This window comes from Melanerpes formicivorus, unplaced genomic scaffold (genome assembly GCF_026170545.1).
Source record: "Melanerpes formicivorus ecotype bairdi unplaced genomic scaffold, bMelFor1.0.p_v2 SCAF_14, whole genome shotgun sequence".
Taxonomy (NCBI): Eukaryota; Metazoa; Chordata; class Aves; order Piciformes; family Picidae; genus Melanerpes; species Melanerpes formicivorus.
Genome location: NW_027142366.1, coordinates 17632981 through 17650418, shown reverse-complemented (window position 1 = coordinate 17650418; position 17438 = coordinate 17632981). Strand labels below are relative to the sequence as shown.

The following is a 17438-nucleotide window of genomic DNA, read 5'->3' as shown; positions in this document are numbered from 1 at the left end:
CCAACCCACCAGCAGCCAGCACGACCCTGAGCCACTGGGAAAGCTGGGAGGGTGGAAAGTCAGAACCTGCAGGGTTCCCTCAGTGGTGGTGCCTGAGAGGTCACAGCAAGGGTGGCCCTGCAGGGCTCCCTGCAGTTGCAGCACAGCTGTGAGCCCTGAGCTGTCTGCAGGGAGATGTGGTGAAGCAGCAGCAGCTGAGCCTTCAGATGCACAAAGCCCTCACCACGAGGTGCCAGACACCTCCTGGCAAGCACCACTCCAGGAGTTAAGCTCCAAGCTCCTGAGCTCATCCTCCATGCAAGGCCTGCAGGCCAGCCTCTGGCAGCTGGTGGGCTGCGAGGGGCAGCAGGCACAGAGTGGTGCTGTGCCCCCAGCACCCCCTTGGGGCTCCCCAGCCAGACCCCTCTGAGGGTCACCTCAGGACAGGGAGGGTTGGGGGTGCTGCAGCTGCACTCAGCACTCTGAAGCAGCTGCACTCAGCACTCTGAAGCAGCTGCAGGGTGCCAGAAGGTGATGGTGGCAGGGGGTGGTCAGCCAGGCAGAGCAGCAGCGCTGTGCCTGGGGTCAGCCAGGGCTGGCCACGCACAGGCCCAGCACTGCCAGCTCTCATCCACGGCTTCAAATCCACACCAGGGGCTCAGGTTGTGCCAGGAGAGGCTGGGGCTGGACAGGAGCAGTGCTTCCTTCCCCAAAAGAGCTGCACCAGGCTGCCCTGAGCACTGGTGGAGTCCCCATCCCTGGAGGGGATTAAAAGATGCTAGAGCTGGACCATGCCTTGATCTCAGGGCCTTTGGGGATCTGCTGGGGGTAGACTATGCCTTGACCTCAGAACCTTTGGGGATCTACTAGGGTTACCCTATGCAATGATCTCAGAAGCTTTGGGGATCTGCTAGGGCTGGACCATGCCTTGATCTCAGTACCTTTGGGGATCTACTAGAGCTGGACCATGCCTTGACCTCAGGACCTTTGGGGATCTACTAGAGCTGGCCCATGCCATGACCTCAGGACCTTTGGGGATCTACTAGAGCTGGCCCATGCCATGACCTCAGGACCTTTGGGGATCTACTAGAGCTGGCCCATGCCATGACCTCAGGACCTTTGGGGATCTACTAGAGCTGGCCCATGCCTTGACCTCAGGACCTTTGGGGATCTACTAGAGCTGGCCCATGCCATGACCTCAGGACCTTTGGGGATCTACTAGGGCTGGCCCATGCCATGACCTCAGGACCTTTGGGGATCTACTAGGGCTGGCCCATGCCATGACCTCAGGACCTTTGGGGGTCTCTGTTGCCCTGAGGTGTTTGCAGGAGAGCCGGGCTTTGGTGGCTGCCCTGGCAGGCGCCAAGGCTGCTGTGGCTGAAGAAAGGCTTCGTGCTCCTGCCAGCCCTAGGCCATGCCAAGGCTCCCTTTGCTTGCTGCCATTTGCTATCACAGCTGAGCCCCCAAAACACCCTTGTCAGGAAGATGTCCACTTGCAGGCCCGGGCAGGATCTGATAAGGAGGCAGCATCTGGTCCCCATTAGGGGCTGCTGGTGGTGAGGGAGGGGCTGGGGGAGCAGTGCTGCAGTGCTGCCACCACAGCCAGCTGGGGAGGATTAGGGAAAGGATAACATCAGGGGGCTGCAGGGGCACGTGGGGCTGGGGGGGTGTTTGTGTTTTGCCTTGGGAGCACGTTCAGCTCTCATGCTGATGGAGGCCAAGATAACCTCCTCCAGCTCACAGCCAGGCCAGCCCCAGGCAGGCAGATGGGGAAGGTCCTCTCCTGAGGGAGCATCTTCCTCCCACAGCCCTCCTCCTCACATGCAATCCATCCAGCATCCAGGGAGAGTCAGTTCAGGTCAGTTTTGAGGATGGAGACCCAACTTTGGCTCACCCCAGCTAAGGCTTTCCCTCTGGGGGTGCTGTGGTGGAAAGCCATGGGGACATCCTTTGCCTGCAGGAGGCAGGATGAGGCTCCTGAGCTTGGGAAGCACCAGGAAGGTTCACTTCATACCATCCTGAAACCAAACCAAGGCTGAGGTTTGGTCAAGGCTCAGTGCTGAGTCAGCTCTGTGGATTGGAGAGCTCAGAGGCAGGGAGCAAGTGGAGAAAATGCCTTTTGCTGCTGCCACAGAAGCATCTCCTCAGGGCTCACAGAATCACAGAGTGTCAGGGGCTGGAAGGGACCTCAGGAGCTCATCCAGTCCAACCCCCCTGCCAGAGCAGGGTCACCTAGAGCAGATCACACAGGAACTCAGCCAGGCAGGTCTTGAATACCTCCAGAGAGGGAGACTCCACAACCCCCCTGGGCAGCCTGCTCCAGGCCTCTGTCACCCTCACAGTGACAAAATTCTCCCTCCTGTTTCCATGGCACTTCCTCTGCCTCAGCTTCCACCACTGCCCCTTGTGCTGGCATTGGGCAGCACCCAGCAGAGCCTGGCTCCAGCCTCTGGGCATCACCCTGCACAGCTTTAGCAACAGCAATGAGGTCACCCTCAGGCTCCTCCAAGCTACAGAGCCCTCAGCCCCCTCAGGCTCTCCTCATGAAGAAGATGTTCCACTCCTCCAATCATTTTTGTGGTTCTGTGCTGGACTCTTTCAAGCAGTTCCCTGAGGTGCTCCTTGCCCTGGGGGCCCCAGAACTGGACACAGTTCAGGTGGGGGAAGGGCAGACCTGGGCAAGTATCCTTCTGCTTTGTGTCCCTGCAGTGGCCTCAGTCCCACCCTGGCCATGAGGAGCAGTTTGCATGCTCCCCTATGAGCCCCCACTCCCTTTCCTTGTGCAGGACAAGGCTGGCAGCAGGCAGGGGGCTGCCAGGGGGAATGCCCTCCCTGCCTGCCCACGTGCCACATGTCCCCAGAGCCAGCTGCCTGCCAAGCAGGCAGGAAGGAACTGTCCTGCTGCCGGCCAGACCCTCAATGCCAGCTGGCAGCTGGTGCCTGTGTGAGCTGTGACCCCTCCAGGGCCACATCTTGAGCATCCCCATGCCCTGGCCAAGCCCTTTGGCCACTCAGCCTCCTGCCTGTGCCGCTCCTGGGCTCGTGGTCTGGCCCCGTGTGCCAGCCCAAGGACCCAGCTCCTCCTCACCCCTCCAGGGGGGGCAAGTCAGGTCCAGTTTGGGATGTGTGCTGGGCACCACCTCATGTAACCTTTTCCCTCTCTGTCTCTCTCTCCCCCAGCCTGTGACTGCCACCCTGTTGGGGCAGCTGGCAAGACCTGCAACCAGACGACCGGGCAGTGCCCGTGCAAGGACGGCGTCACCGGCCTCACCTGCAACCGCTGCGCCAAGGGCTACCAGCAGAGCCGCTCCCCCGTGGCCCCCTGCATCAGTGAGTGCCCTGCCCCTGCCCACCCACCCCTCTGGCACCAGGGCATGCTCTCCTGGGGCTGCCTTCTGCTGGCTGGCAGCCTGAGCCGAGAGCTGCCCACCCCCGAGAAGCAGCCAAGGCAGGGGGTTGGGTGACCATCGGCGGGGAGGGCACCCATGCTTTGCCCCACATAGCCCAGGAGGCTCTGAAAGAGCCTTGGGCTGGTGTTGCCAGCTGGCTGGAGCAGCTCTGCTGCACCCAGGTGCCCTCCTCAGCCAGCAGAGCCCTGAGCATGGCCAGCTGTGGGGTGAGAACAGGCTCTGTGCTTAGCACAGAACCAGGTTGGTCATGGCAGGGAGTTTGGGGCTCTCAAAGAGCCTTGGGCTGGTGTTGCCAGCTGGCTGGAGCAGCTCTGCTGCACCAAGGCTTCTGCTGCACCCAGGTGCCCTCCTCAGCCTGCAGAGCTGGATTCTATGAACTTCTTTAACTGAAAGGTGCCAGAGCCCTGGAGCAGGCTGCCCAGAGAGGTGATGGAGTCTCCTTCTCTGGAGACATTCCAAACCCACCTGGGCATGGTCCTTGGTAAACCTTCCCTGGCAGGGGAGCTGGACAAGGCTACAAGGCTGGGGAGAGGCCTTGAGCACAGCCCTGTGAGGAGAGGCTGAGGGAGCTGGGATTGTTTAGCCTGGAGAAGAGGAGGCTCAGGGGAGACATTCTTGCTCTCTGCAACTCCCTGCAGGGAGGTTGGAGCCAGGTGGGGGTTGGGCTCTTCTCCCAGGCACCCAGCAGCAGAACAAGAGGACACAGTCTCAAGCTGTGCCAGGGGAGGTTTAGGCTGGAGGTGAAGAGAAAGTTCTTCCCAGCAAGAGAGATTGGCCACTGGGATGTGCTGCCCAGGGGAGTGGTGGAGTCCCCATCCCTGGAGGTGTTCAAGAGGGGATTGGATGTGGCACTTGGTGCCATGGTTTGGCCATGAGGTCTGTGGTGCCAGGTTGGACTGGATGATCTTTGAGGTCTCTTCCAACCTTGGTGATTCTGTGACTCAGTGATCTCCTTCCAACCCCTTCTAATCTGTGAGCCACAAACTCCCCTCTGCCCCTTGCTTGCAGGGGGCTTCCATCCAAGTGTCCCCCCAGGAGCTGGGGAGCCCTTTCCTGAGGAGCTCTCTCTCCCTTTCTCTTGCAGAGATCCCAGCCATCAACCCCACCTCCCTCATCACCAGCACCGAGGCACCTGCAGGTAAGTGCTTCCTGTCCTGGCCCAAGCCCACAGCCCCAGCCCTGCCCCCAGAGCTCCCAGTCCCACCTCCCCCATCCCCATCCCCCTCAGCCCTGCCACAGCCTGGGGCAAAACTGTTCGTGGCAGGAAGTCCTGGCAGAGAGCTTTGGGGAGCTGAGAGTTGGCATCCTGGGTGCTCCTGGAAAGGGACTGCCAAAGCCTGAGGAGGCTTCCTGAGGGAAGGCTGCAGCCTGCCAGGGGCTCAGCAGGGTGCTGGGGCACCGCACCTGTGGCTTGCTGGCTGCTTGGGGGCAGGATCTTCTTCACCTCCTTTTGTTGCTGCCAGCACAAGAGGTTTCTCCTCAATGCCTTTTACCTCCAAGCAGTGCCAGGGTGGGGGGGGGTCCAGCCAGGTGCCAGCTGCAGGCAGCCCCTGTACAGGCTGCCAGGTCTGCCATGGGGCATGGGTGAGCAGGGGCTCACTCCAGCCATGCCCAGGGGAGTGCCTGAGTCTGAGCTGCTTGTCCCAGCAGCTGCAGGCTGACAGGACCCTGAGGTGATGGCACCGTGGGCAGGTCAATGCCACTGCTGCTGTCACCCAGCTGGAGAGTGGGGCAGCTCTAGTGCCAGGCTGCAGGCTTTTGCATGGGCCAGGGAGGTGTTCCTGCTGCTGTCCTCTGAGCTCCTTGAGCCACACTGGCTTCTCCAGGCTGCAGAGGGTTGTGTCTCCTCAGGTGCACCCCTGGGACGTGCTGCAGCCCCATCCCAGACACTGCTGCACCCCTGGGATGTGCTCCAGCCCCAGCCCAGGCACTGCTGCACCCCTGGGATGTGCTCCTGCCCCATCCCAGACACTGCTGCACCCCTGGGGTGTGCTCCAGCCCCATCCCAGGCACTGCTGCACCCCTGGGATGTGCTCCTGCCCCATCCCAGACACTGCTGCACCCCTGGGATGTGCTCCTGCCCCATCCCAGACACTGCTGCACCCCTGGGATGTGCTGCAGCCCCAGCCCAGGCACTGCTGCACCCCTGGGATGTGCTCCTGCCCCATCCCAGACACTGCTGCACCCCTGGGATGTGCTGCAGCCCCATCCCAGGCACTGCTGCACCCCTGGGATGTGCTCCTGCCCCATCCCAGACACTGCTGCACCCCTGGGATGTGCTCCTGCCCCATCCCAGACACTGCTGCACCCCTGGGATGTGCTGCAGCCCCAGCCCAGGGACTGCTGCACCCCTGGGATGTGCTCCAGCCCCATCCCAGACACTGCTGCACCCCTGGGATGTGCTCCAGCCCCATCCCAGGCACTGCTGCACCCCTGGGATGTGCTCCAGCCCCATCCCAGGCACTGCTGCACCCCTGGGATGTGCTCCAGCCCCATCCCAGGCACTGCTGCACCCCTGGGATGTGCTCCTGCCCCATCCCAGACACTGCTGCACCCCTGGGATGTGCTCCAGCCCCATCCCAGGCACTGCTGCACCCCTGGGATGTGCTCCAGCCCCATCCCAGGCACTGCTGCACCCCTGGGATGTGCTCCAGCCCCATCCCAGGCACTGCATCCCATCTGCACCCTGCCTGCTGCCTGCACCCTGCCTGCTGCCTGTTCCTCTCCTCACTGCCTGCACCCTGCCTGCTGCCTGTTCCTCTCCTCACTGCCTGCACCCTGCCTGCTGCCTGTTCCTCTCCTCACTGCCTGTGCCATGCCTGCTGCCTGTTCCTCTCCTCACTGCCTGCACCCTGCCTGCTGCCTGTTCCTCTCCTCACTGCCTGCACCCTGCCTGCTGCCTGTTCCTCTCCTCACTGCCTGTACCCTGCCTGCTGCCTGTTCCTCTCCTCACTGCCTGCACCCTGCCTGCTGCCTGTTCCTCTCCTCACTGCCTGTGCCATGCCTGCTGCCTGTTCCTCTCCTCACTGCCTGCACCCTGCCTGCTGCCTGTTCCTCTCCTCACTGCCTGCACCCTGCCTGCTGCCTGTTCCTCTCCTCACTGCCTGTGCCCTGCCTGCTGCCTGTTCCTCTCCTCACTGCCTGCACCCTGCCTGCTTCCTGCTCCCCTCTCCCCTGGGACCTGTCCAGGCTCTCCCACAGGCAGGGCACTCTCAGATGGGTCTCAGCACCCCCGTGCCTCCCAGCCCAGGCAGCCTCCCAGCCTGTTCTTCCCCCCCCTCCCCGTTTCCCCCCCCTCCCCCCCCCGCTCTGGGAGCAGGTGCTGGGCTGCAGGAACAGGGGGACATTGTTTGGGGCAGCTGTGCTCAGGTGCTGGCCTTCCCCCCCCTCTCCCCATCCTCCTCCTCCCTGCTGGGCTCCTGTCTCCAGGTGCATCCAGGCTTTTTGCTGGGAAAGCCATCACCCTGCCCAGCTTTCTCCTGCCTTTCTGACCCCCCTGAGACTCTGGGGTCCAGCTTTGATCTTTCTGCTCCAGCAGCCAAGTGGCTCAGCAGGGAACTATCCCAGGAGCACTCCTCCTCATTTTTATGAGGTTTAATATCTTACAATATTTTCCACTGAGCAAGAAAGTGGAGGCTGAGCTGGCTGGCAGCCCCAGCACCCACCTGGCCCCTTCCTCAAGCACCCACCCCCACCCAGCACTGCAGGCCACATCAGCAGGGGCCCAAAGGAAGGGAAATGCTTTGAGGTACTACCCAAGTTCCTGACATGCCCTGAACAGGAATTGGTTTTGCATCTGCAGAATGTTCCTCAGCACCAAGGCAAGGTTAGAAAGGTCCCAAAACTGGTCCCAGACTTCCCAGTGGTATTTTCTGGCTGGTTTTATTCACACAGCAGGGGTGCAGCAGTGCCTGGGATGGGGCTGGAGCCACATCCCAGGGGAGCAGTGGAGGGAAGCAGGGGATGGGGCTGCAGCACATCCCAGGGGAGCAGTGGAGGGAAGCAGGGGATGGAGCTGGAGCACATCCCAGGGGTGCAGCAGTGCCTGGGCTGGGGCTGGAGCATGTCCCAGGGGTGCAGCAGTGCCTGGGATGGGGCTGGAGCACATCCCAGGGATGCAGGGGAGGGAAGCAGGGGATGGGGCTGGAGCACATCCCAGGGGAGCAGTGGAGGGAAGCAGGGGATGGGGCTGCAGCACATCCCAGGGGTGCAGCAGTGCCTGGGCTGGGGCTGGAGCACACCCCAGGGGAGCAGTGGAGGGAAGCAGGGGACGGGGCTGGAGCACATCCCAGGGGTGCAGCAGTGCCTGGGCTGGGGCTGGAGCACACCCCAGGGGTGCAGTGGAGGGAAGCAGGGGATGGAGAGCAGTGGAGGGAAGCAGGGGATGGAGAGCAGTGGAGGGAAACAGGGGATGGGGAGCACCTTCACCCCGTGGCCATGCACTTCAGTGCTCCCATCAACAGCCCCCCTCGCAGGGGACCCCATGCCCCTCAGCAGCCACCACGGCAGCGCAAGGGGCCAGGGGAGGGCCAGGGCAGGGTCAGGGCAGCCCTGCCAGCCCCAGCAGAGGGGCAGCACGGCAGGGGCCGAGCCGGCAGTCGGGAATTAGCTGCGTGCTGCGATGGCAAATGTGGAACATGCGGCCCCGGGGCCCCGACAGAAAGGAGCTCGGGCAGAAGGGACGGCAGCAGAGCCCAGGGCGAGCCTCTTCTCCTGGGCTGCTTCCTTCCCTCCTTTCTCCTCCTCCCCTTGGCACAGGGCGCCGTTATCCCCCCTGCCCCTCGCCTCCATCCGCGGTGGCTGTTGTGGGCAAGGCACAAACAAAGGCAACCGGAGAGGCTGCTGGCTCGGGGCCGGGACGCGGGGCCAAGGCAGAGAGGACCTGCGAGAGGCAGAGAAAAGAAGAAAGATGGGCTTAGGAAAACAAAACCACGCCACTGGAAAGAGACAAATTGAGATGTTCAAAGGAGGGTGGCAGGGGGAAAAGAAAGGAGGAGAAGGGGGCTGCTCCCGGCGATTGTTGGGATCAAAGCCTGCGGGGAGAAGGGAAGAGGCATTCCCTGCCCTGCCTCTGCTTGAGATGCAAATCTAGGGGCTTTAGAAATGCACAGAAGAAAGCCTCCGTGAGGACAGGAGCTGGGGGGCGGCGGGGAGGGATGCTGCGGGGCTGGAGGACAGCCCGGTGGCCTCCCCAGCCCTTCGGGAGCAGGCTGAGCAGGGAGCGGTCAGGCGGCAGCAGTGATCCGGAGGGGCAGAGCCTCTCCCCTCACCCACCTGCTCACCCTGGCCTGAGGCCCCTTCCCCACTTGTGGGACATGGCCGAGGTGCAGGTCTCTGGAGGGGCTGCCCCGTGAGGATGCATCCCAGCACCCTGGCCCCTGAGGGCTGAGTTGCCCCTGGGGCCCATGACCCCCTTGGGCTGGATTCAGGCTCTCCTTTGGGTCTTCTTCCAGCGGGGGGGGCTGGGGGGGTTGTCTCTTCCCCACAGCACCAGGCTTGCAGGGCTCCTCTGGTCATGTTCTTTGGCCATGACCCCTGCCTGTTCTCCATGGTGGCCACCATCATCTCACCTGCTCCATCCTGTGACCCAGAGGAGAGTCCCTTGGCTCCCTCCTGTGCCTCAGTGGTGATTCCTCCATCACCATCAGCACAGGGGTCTGGAGCACAGCCCTGTGAGGAGAGGCTGAGGGAGCTGGGGTTGCTTAGCCTGCAGAAGAGGAGGCTCAGGGGAGACCTTCTTGCTCTCTGCAACTCCCTGCAGGGAGGTTGGAGCCAGGTGGGGGTTGGGCTCTGCTCCCAGGCAGCCAGCAGCAGAACAAGAGGACACAGTCTCAAGCTGTGCCAGGGGAGGTTTGGGCTGGAGGTGAGGAGAAAGTTCTTCACCGAGAGAGTTGTTGGCCACTGGGATGTGCTGCCCAGGGAGGTGGTGGAGTCCCCATCCCTGGAGGTGTTCAAGAGGGGATTGGATGGGGTGCTTGGTGCCATGGTTTAGTTGATCAGATGGTGCTGGGTGATAGGTTGGACTTGATCTCAAAGGTCTTTTCCAACCTGGTCTGGTCTATCCTATCCTATCCTGTCCTATCCCATTCCATTCCATTCCATTCCATTCCATTCCATTCCATCCTATTCCGTTCCACTCCACGTCTACTTGATGGGCCCAAAGCCACTTAGTTTCTCTTCCCAGCTGGTGTGGTGTCAGTGTGCAGGGTGGGATTTGAGCCCTCAGCCCTTGTGAGCTTTCAGAGGGGGTGCTGGAGCCCAGGCCCTGGCTCAGGAGCCTTCTGGAGGGTGCTGGGATGTGGAGTAGCCAACCACCCTCTGCCAGGCTGGGTCTTGCTGCTGTCACCTCCACCCTGCTCCCTCTTGCCTCGTGGTGGGGTGGGACCTTGTGTGCTTCAAGCCCTCAGTGCTCAACCCTCTGGTCTTCCTCTGCAGACTGTGACTCCTACTGCAAGCCAGCTAAGGGCAACTACAAGATTAACATGAAGAAGTACTGCAAGAAGGACTATGGTAAGGACCTCATCCTCCCTGGGCCACCCTGGGCTCTGCCAGCTGCAGGCTGGCCGTGGGTGAGGGGAGAGGCTGCTGCTGGTCTCTCCTCACAGGTGGTTAGGGACAGAACAAGAGGGAATGGCCTCAAGCTGCCACTGGGTAGGTTCAGACTGCACACTGGGAAAAGTTTTTTCATGGCCAAGAGTGGTCAGGGATTGGAAGGTGCTGCCCAGGGAGGTGGTGGAGTCCCCAAGCCTGGATGTGCTTAAAGGTGGTTTGGATGTGGTGCTTGGGGATAGGGTTTAGGGGTGAACCTTGTACAGTAGGGTTCATAGTATCACAGTATCAGTCAGGGTTGGAAGGGACCACAAGGACCATCCAGTTCCAACCCCCCTGCCATGGGCAGGGACACCCCACACTAGATCAGCCTGGCCACAGCCTCATCCAGCCTGGGCTTAAACACCTTCAGGGATGAGGCCTCAACCACCTCCCTGGACAACCCATTCCAGGGCTTCACCACTCTCATGGGGAAGAACTTCCTCCTCACCTCCAGCCTGAATCTCCCCACCTCCAGCTTCATTCCATTCCCCCTAGTCCTATCACTGCCTGAGATCCTGAGCAGTCCCTCCCCAGCCTTCCTGTAGCCCCCTTCAGATCCTGGAAGGCCACAATGAGGTCACCTGGGAGCCTTCTCTTCTCCAGACTGAACAGCCCCAACTCCTTCAGTCTGTCCTCACAGCAGAGCATCTCCAGCCCTCTGCTCATCCTCCTGGCCCTGCTCTGGACACCTTCCAGCACCTCCAGATCCCTCTTGTGCTAGGGGCTCCAGAACTGGAGGCAGTACTCCAGGTGGGATCTCAGCAGAGCTGAGCAGAGGGGGAGAATCACCTCCCTTGGGTTCTGGGTTGGACTTGGTGACCCTGAGGGTCTTTTCCAACCTGGATGTTTCTGTGCTGGTGTGAGGTGCAGCTGTCCCAGGGAATGGGGAGCACCCAGCGCGGAAGGGGGTCCCCGCGTCGGCCCTCCCGAAGCAGCCACACAGGAGGGGCTGCTGGGGCCAGGCAGACACCAAAGCTGCTTCTGCAAAGCAAGGCAGAGCACCCCCATCACCGTGCCTCCCCTTTTTCCTTGCCCCCCTCAGTGGTCCAGGTGAACATCTTGGAGATGGAGACGGTGGCCAACTGGGCCAAGTTCACCATCAACGTCCTCTCCGTCTACAAGTGCCGCGACGAGCGGGTCAAGCGCGGCGACAACTTCCTCTGGATCCACCTGAAGGACCTGTCCTGCAAGTGCCCCAAGATCCAGATCAGCAAGAAGTACCTGGTGATGGGGATGAGCGAGAACTCCACGGACCGGCCGGGACTGATGGCCGACAAGAACAGCCTGGTGATCCAGTGGCGCGACGCCTGGACGCGGCGCCTGCGGAAACTGCAGCGGCGCGAGAAGAAGGGCAAGTGCCTCAAGCCCTGAGGCCTTGCCTGCTCGCCCTCTCCCGCCCCCAGCCCGCCTGTGGGCTGCCCAGAGACTCTGTACATACCCAGAGTGGGAAGGACCCTCTGCCTAGAGTGTATATTTTGGGATGGTTTCCCGTGGCGGTGTCCCCCCTTCCCCCGCCCCGCGGCTCTCCTTCTGAGCGCACCGCAGCGACGACAAAACCTTTCATGAGGAGCAAAGTGAAGTGAGAGCTGCTGGCTGCCTGCCTCCTGAAGGAGTTTAGAGGGGATTGGCCTGCTCTGGCCTTCCAGGCTGTTCCCTTCTCGCCTGGTGTGGACCAACTGAGCTTCTTCAGCCTTCCCAACCTGCCTCTTCCTCGCTCTCTGGGAGCGTGCTGCTTTCAGACCTCCCCCAGGAGCAGCAGGGCAGAGCCTTCAGGGGGACAGGCAGGCTGAGTGGAAGCCATGCAGCGCTGCAGAAGGACCTGGAGCTCCACCAGGAAGAGCAGATGGACTTTTTGCAAGGCCTGATTCTCTGGGGACCTCATGTTTACATGGACCAGTGCTGCTGCTGGGGGCAGGACCCACGCCGGTGCTGCAGTGCTGTGGGGAGCAGTCGGGCCCTGGCAGTGGGTGGGTGGACATTTCCAGGAGCCCTGTGTCCACCAGGAAGGAAGGCACAGGCTTCACAACCCCCCTGGGTGTTAACTGTCCTGGTGCATAGCCCAGATGACCCAGCAGGAAAGACCTGGAGACACCAATTTTCCCCTCCCACATCCACCAAGGCTGTAGCCTGCCCTGCCCTGCCAGCCAGGCCTGGGCTGGGGTGGACAGGCTGAGCAGAGCCATCAGGTAGCATCATCCAACCACACAGATCTATGCCCCTATACTCTCAGCTGACATCATTCCACCTGTTTCTGTTGAGCTGCCACCAAGTGACCTCCTGTCCTGCCTCGGTGTGCAGCCCTCAGAGCTGGCCTGGGAAGCAGTTCTGTGGCCAAGGCTGTCCGAGGAGATGCACAAGGCAGAGGTGGCAGGAAGGCAGAAGAGCTTTTGCTCACCCCCCTCTAGTCTGTTCTTTCTTCTTGGTTTCCAAGTCCCACCAGACATCAGTATCTTCCCATGGTGAGGTTGTGATGGTCTTGGCATAATAAATATGAATAGAAACCCTTGGTGAGCTGACAGGAGATCTTCCTTTCCCTGCAACCTTGCTCACTTGAATGGCTCTGTGGGGAACTGGAGCCTACATCACAGCCTTCCAGTGCTCTGGGCTGATGCTTGGCCCATTTGGAGCCCAGGGCAGCTTGCATGGTCTCCCCATGCCATGGATGGCCTGGTGCTTTGGGGCTCCAGTTCCCCAGCATAGTGCTGGAGCCTGCAGCTGAAGAGGCTGATGGAGCACCCCTGGGGTTCAGGACAGGGGAGCTTGGGGAGTGAGGATCTAGGTGCTGGGGGATGTCTGTGTGGACAAGCAGGTGCCCTGGCTGGGGAGCTCAGTGCACTGATGAAGCTGCTGGAGGGGCTGGAAGTGTCTTGTCAGAGATGCAGCTCCCAGGTCCCATGGATGCTTGGGTGCCTACACAAGGCACAGGCAGAGAGGGCTGAGGGAAGGCCAGAAGCTAAGGGACCAAGAGTGTGTGGAACCACTTGGGCTTGGATGAGCTGGTCCTACACCACACTCCTGGCATAGACCCTTCCTTCTCTCCTCCCCCTGAGCTGAGGGCACACTCCTGTCCCTGGCTTCCCTTGTTCTGGATGTCAGAGGCCTTTGCCACGAGATGCCTCTTGAATTGCATGGGGCGCTCAGCCCTCCTCCTCCTCCCATGTCTGCTTGCACTCAGGTGCCCAAGGAGCAGAGCTGCTGCCCCTCCCTTGTTCTCAAGAGGTCCCTTCCAGCCCCCTCCATGCTGGGATCCTGGCATTCTCAGCAGCTGCAGGGCTGCACCACAGCTGCAGGGGCATGGATGCTCCTCAGGGAGGGCTACAGAAGGGGGGAAGTTTCTCCAAGCAAGTATCACAGTCTCACAGTATCACCAAGGTTGGAAGGGACCTCAAAGATCCTCAAGTCCAACCTGTCACCACAGACCTCACGACTAGACCATGGCACCAAGTGCCACATCCAATCCCCTCTTGAACACCTCCAGGGATGGGGACTCCACCACCTCCCTGGGCAGCACATCCCAGTGGCCAATCTCTCTGTCTGGGAAGAACTTTCTCCTCACCTCCAGCCTGAACCTCCCCTGGCACAGCTTGAGACTGTGTCCTCTTGTTCTGCTGCTGGGTGCCTGGGAGAAGAGCCCAACCCCCACTGGCTCCAACCTCCCTTCAGGGAGTTGCAGAGAGCAAGAAGGTCTCCCCTGAGCCTCCTCTTCTCCAGGCTAAGCAACCCCAGCTCCCTCAGCCTCTCCTCACAGGGCTGTGCCCCAGACCCCTCCCCAGCTTTGTTGCCCTTCTCTGGACACCTTCAAGTCTCTCAATGTCCTTCTTGAGCTGAGGAGCCCAGAGCTGGACACAGGACTCAAGGGGCGGCCTGAGCAGTGCTGAGCACAGGGCACAAGGACTTCCCTGCTCCTGCTGCCCACACTCTTCCTGATGCAGGCCAGGATGCCCTTGGCCTTCTTGGCCCCCTGGGCACACTGCTGGCTCATGTTCAGCTGCTGTCAACCAGCACCCCCAGGTCCCTCTCTACCTGGCTGCTCTCAGCCACTCTGACCCCAGCCTGTAGCTCTGCCTGGGGTTGCTGTGGCCAAAGTGCAGCCCCTGGCACTTGGACTTGTTGAATGCCATCCTGTTGGCCTCTGCCCATCTGCCCAGCCTGTCCAGGTCCCTCTGCAGAGCCCTTCTGCCCTCTAACAGATCAACTCCTGCCCCCAGCTTGCTCTCATCTGCAAATTTACTGCTGATGGACTCAATGCCCTCTTCCAGATCATCAGTGAAGATATTGAACAGGCTGGGGCCCAGCACTGCTCCCTGGGGCACACCACTGGTGCCTGGCTGCCAGCTGGCTGTGGCACCATTCACCACCACTCTCTGGGCTCAGCCTCCAGCCAGTTCCTCACCCAGCTCAGAGAGCTCATGTCCCAGCCAGGGGCTGACAGCTTGGCCAGCAGTTTGCTGTGGGGGACGGTGTAAAAAGCCTTGCTGAAGTCCAGGCAGACCACATCCACAGCCCTCCCCATCTCCACCAGCACCAGCCCTCAGGTGTGGTGCTCAGGAGAGGTGCAATGTGTCTGTGCTCCCCGAAAAGCGCTCTGCACAGCCTGCTGGGGCAGGAGGCTGCAGGGGCTCCTTTGCACCTGATTTCCCCTCCCTTGAAGTGGTGCACCTAAGCCTTTGTGAGGACTGTGACACCTCCCACCAGCACAGCTTGCTCAGGGCCTCATCCAGCCTGGCCTTCAACACCGCCAGGGGGAGGGCATCCACAGCCTCCCTGGGCAGCCTGTGCCAGTCTCTCCCCAGCCTCACTGCAAAGAGTTTCTTCTTCATCTCCAGTCTCAATCTGCCCTCTCCCAGCTCAAAGCCATTGTTCCTCATCCTGGCACCACAGCCCCTTGTCAAAAAGCCACAGAGGTTCAATAGCTGCAAAGACCTCCTCCACCATCCCATCCTGACTGTCCAAGAGCTGTACCTCAGCAAACCAGAGCCATCCAGGCTGTTAGTTGTGTTTGCTCAGTTTAGGTGTTGGGTTTGTGCTCCCATGAATGGCTTTTGCCATTATTTCATTGCTCTTCCCAAGCCAAACACTTAACCAAGGCCACAGTTAAAAGAAAGAGCAACCAAGGCTCATTGCCAGTGGGTTTCACTGCTCTCAGAGCTCATCTGAGGGGGTGGAAAAGGAGACAGTAAGCAGTCAAGTGAGGAGCTGCCTTCCCATCTCCACTGAGGCAATGAGAGGTTGATTGGTGCAAGCTCTGGCAGGCTGGAGCTGTGCTGCTGGGAAACTTCCATGTCTGCCTACCCAGCCCCAGCTGGGCCCATGGGTGAGGCAGGGAGAGTTGGAGAAGGCTCCAGGGAGACCTCAGAGCAGCCTTCCAGTACCTGAAGGGCTCCAGGAGAGCTGGGGAGGGACTTTGGACAAGGGCTGGGAGTGCCAGGCCCAGGGACAATGGCTTTGAGCTGGGAGAGAGGAGACTGAGAGTGGAGAGGAGGAAGAAATCCTTTGCAGTGAGGCTGGGGAGACTCTGGCACAGGTTGCCCAGGGAGGCTGTGGCTGCCTCCTGCCTGGAGGTGTTCAGGACCAGGCTGGATGAGGCCCTGAGCAAGCTGTGCTGGTGGGAGGGGTCCCTGCCCATGGCAGAGGGGTTGGAACTGGATGATCTTTAAGGTCCCTTCCAACCCAACCCACTCCATGAAGCTTTGATTCATGATATGTTCAGGAACAAGGAGAAGAAGGAGCACTGATGGGGGAGGATGTCCTGGATAGCACCCAGGAGACAAAGGTGCTGCTCCTGCTGCTGTGCAGCTCTGTACAGGCAAGGAGGTGCTGGTGCTGGTGCTGTGCTGCCACCATCCTTGCTGCTGCTTTCTTGAGTACTCCAAGAAGCATCATTCCTTGCCACACAGCATGGACCTCTCTGGTTGCTCTTCTCCCAGCCCATGCTGCCCTGGTGGAAGGGGTTGGACCAGATGACCCTTAAGGTCCCAGGTTGCCCAGGGAGGTGGCGGAGTCCTCATCCCTGGAGGCATTCAAGTAACCTGTGGCCATGGCACCTGGGGACATGGTTTGATGGCCATGCTGGTGTTAGGTTGATGGTTGGACTCAAGGCTCTTGGAGGTCTCTTCCAACCAACTCAACTCTCTGATCTGATAGTGTGGCCAGCAGGAGCAGGGAAGTCCTTGTGCCCTGTGCTCAGCACTGCTCAGGCCACACCTTGAATCCTGTGTCCAGCTCTGGGCTCCTCAGGTTAGGAAGGATGTTGAGATGCTGGCAGGTGTCCAGAGAAGGGCAACAAAGCTGGGGAGGGGTCTGGAGCACAGCCCTGTGAGGAGAGGCTGAGGGAGCTGGGGTTGCTTAGCCTGGAGAAGAGAAGGCTCAGGGGAGACCTTCTTGCTCTCTCCAACTGCCTGAAAGGAGGTTGTAGCCAGGTGGGGGTTGGGCTCTGCTCCCAGGCAGCCAGCAGCAGAACAAGAGGACACAGTCTCAAGCTGTGCCAGGGGAAGTTTAGGCTGGAGGTGAGGATGAAAGTTCTTCCCAGAGAGTGTTAGCCATTGGAATGTGCTGCCCAGGGATGTGGTGGAGTCCCCATCCCTGGAGGTGTTCCAGAGGGGATTGGATGTGGCACTTGGTGCCATGGTTTAGCCATGAGGTCTGTGGTGACAGGTTGGACTTGATGATCTTTGAGGTCCCTTCCAACCTTGGTGATACTGTGATACTTGCTTGGGGAAACATCCCCCCTTCTGTAGCCCTCCCTGAGGAGCCTTCTGTAGCCCTCCCTGAGGAGCTTTCTGTAGCCCTCCCTGAGGAGCATCCATGCCCCTGCAGCTGTGGTGCAGCCCTGCAGCTGCTGAGAATGCCAGGATCCCAGCATGGAGGGGGCTGTGCCAGGGGAAGTTTAGACTCAAGGAGAAAGTCCTTCCCAGAAAGGGTAATTGGCCACTGGAATGTGCTGCCCAGGGAGGTGGTGGAGTCCCCATCCCTGGAGGTGTTCAAGAGGGGATTGGATGTGGCACTTGGAGCCATGGTTTAGCTGTCAGGAGGTGTTGGGTGACAGGTTGGACTTGATGATCTCTGAGGTCTTTCCCAACCTTATTGATTCTGTGATTCCATGCTGCAGTGCAGGCTCACCTCACCACGGGGGAGGTGGACATTCTCCACAAGAGCTCTTCAAGGGGACCACATTCACTCAGCCAAGGAGCTGCAAAGCCTTCAGCACTCTCCTGGCCCAGCTGCTGCCATCCCCAGGTGGCAAGGGCCAAGCTGACCACGCACTTTTGGCACCAGATGTTCTCTTTTTAACCCCACCTTTCCTCCCAGCGCTCAGCCAGGGCAACACCATCTGAGGGTGGAAGGCAGCTGAAAGGGAAGCCAGGCCTGCAAGTTCCTCCCCCCTGCTTTGGGGACTGAATTTTGCAGCTGGTTGGAATTTTTCTCATTTCCAAAAGAAGAAGAAGAAAGGGGGGGAAA

General features: G+C 60.5%; 1 protein-coding gene across 1 annotated transcript in view; it reads left to right on the top strand.

Annotated features, from left to right (window-relative positions):
- NTN3 (netrin 3) overlaps positions 1 to 12486 on the top strand; it is a 34353-nt gene extending 21867 nt beyond the window's left edge. The window contains exons 3-6 of the mRNA XM_068147247.1: positions 3160 to 3309; positions 4474 to 4527; positions 9825 to 9899; positions 11023 to 12486. Coding sequence (XP_068003348.1) covers positions 3160 to 3309; positions 4474 to 4527; positions 9825 to 9899; positions 11023 to 11351 — 608 coding nt within the window. The 3' untranslated portion in view covers positions 11352 to 12486. The remainder of the gene's footprint in view (positions 1 to 3159; positions 3310 to 4473; positions 4528 to 9824; positions 9900 to 11022) is intronic.
- The last annotated feature ends 4952 nt before the right edge of the window (positions 12487 to 17438 follow it).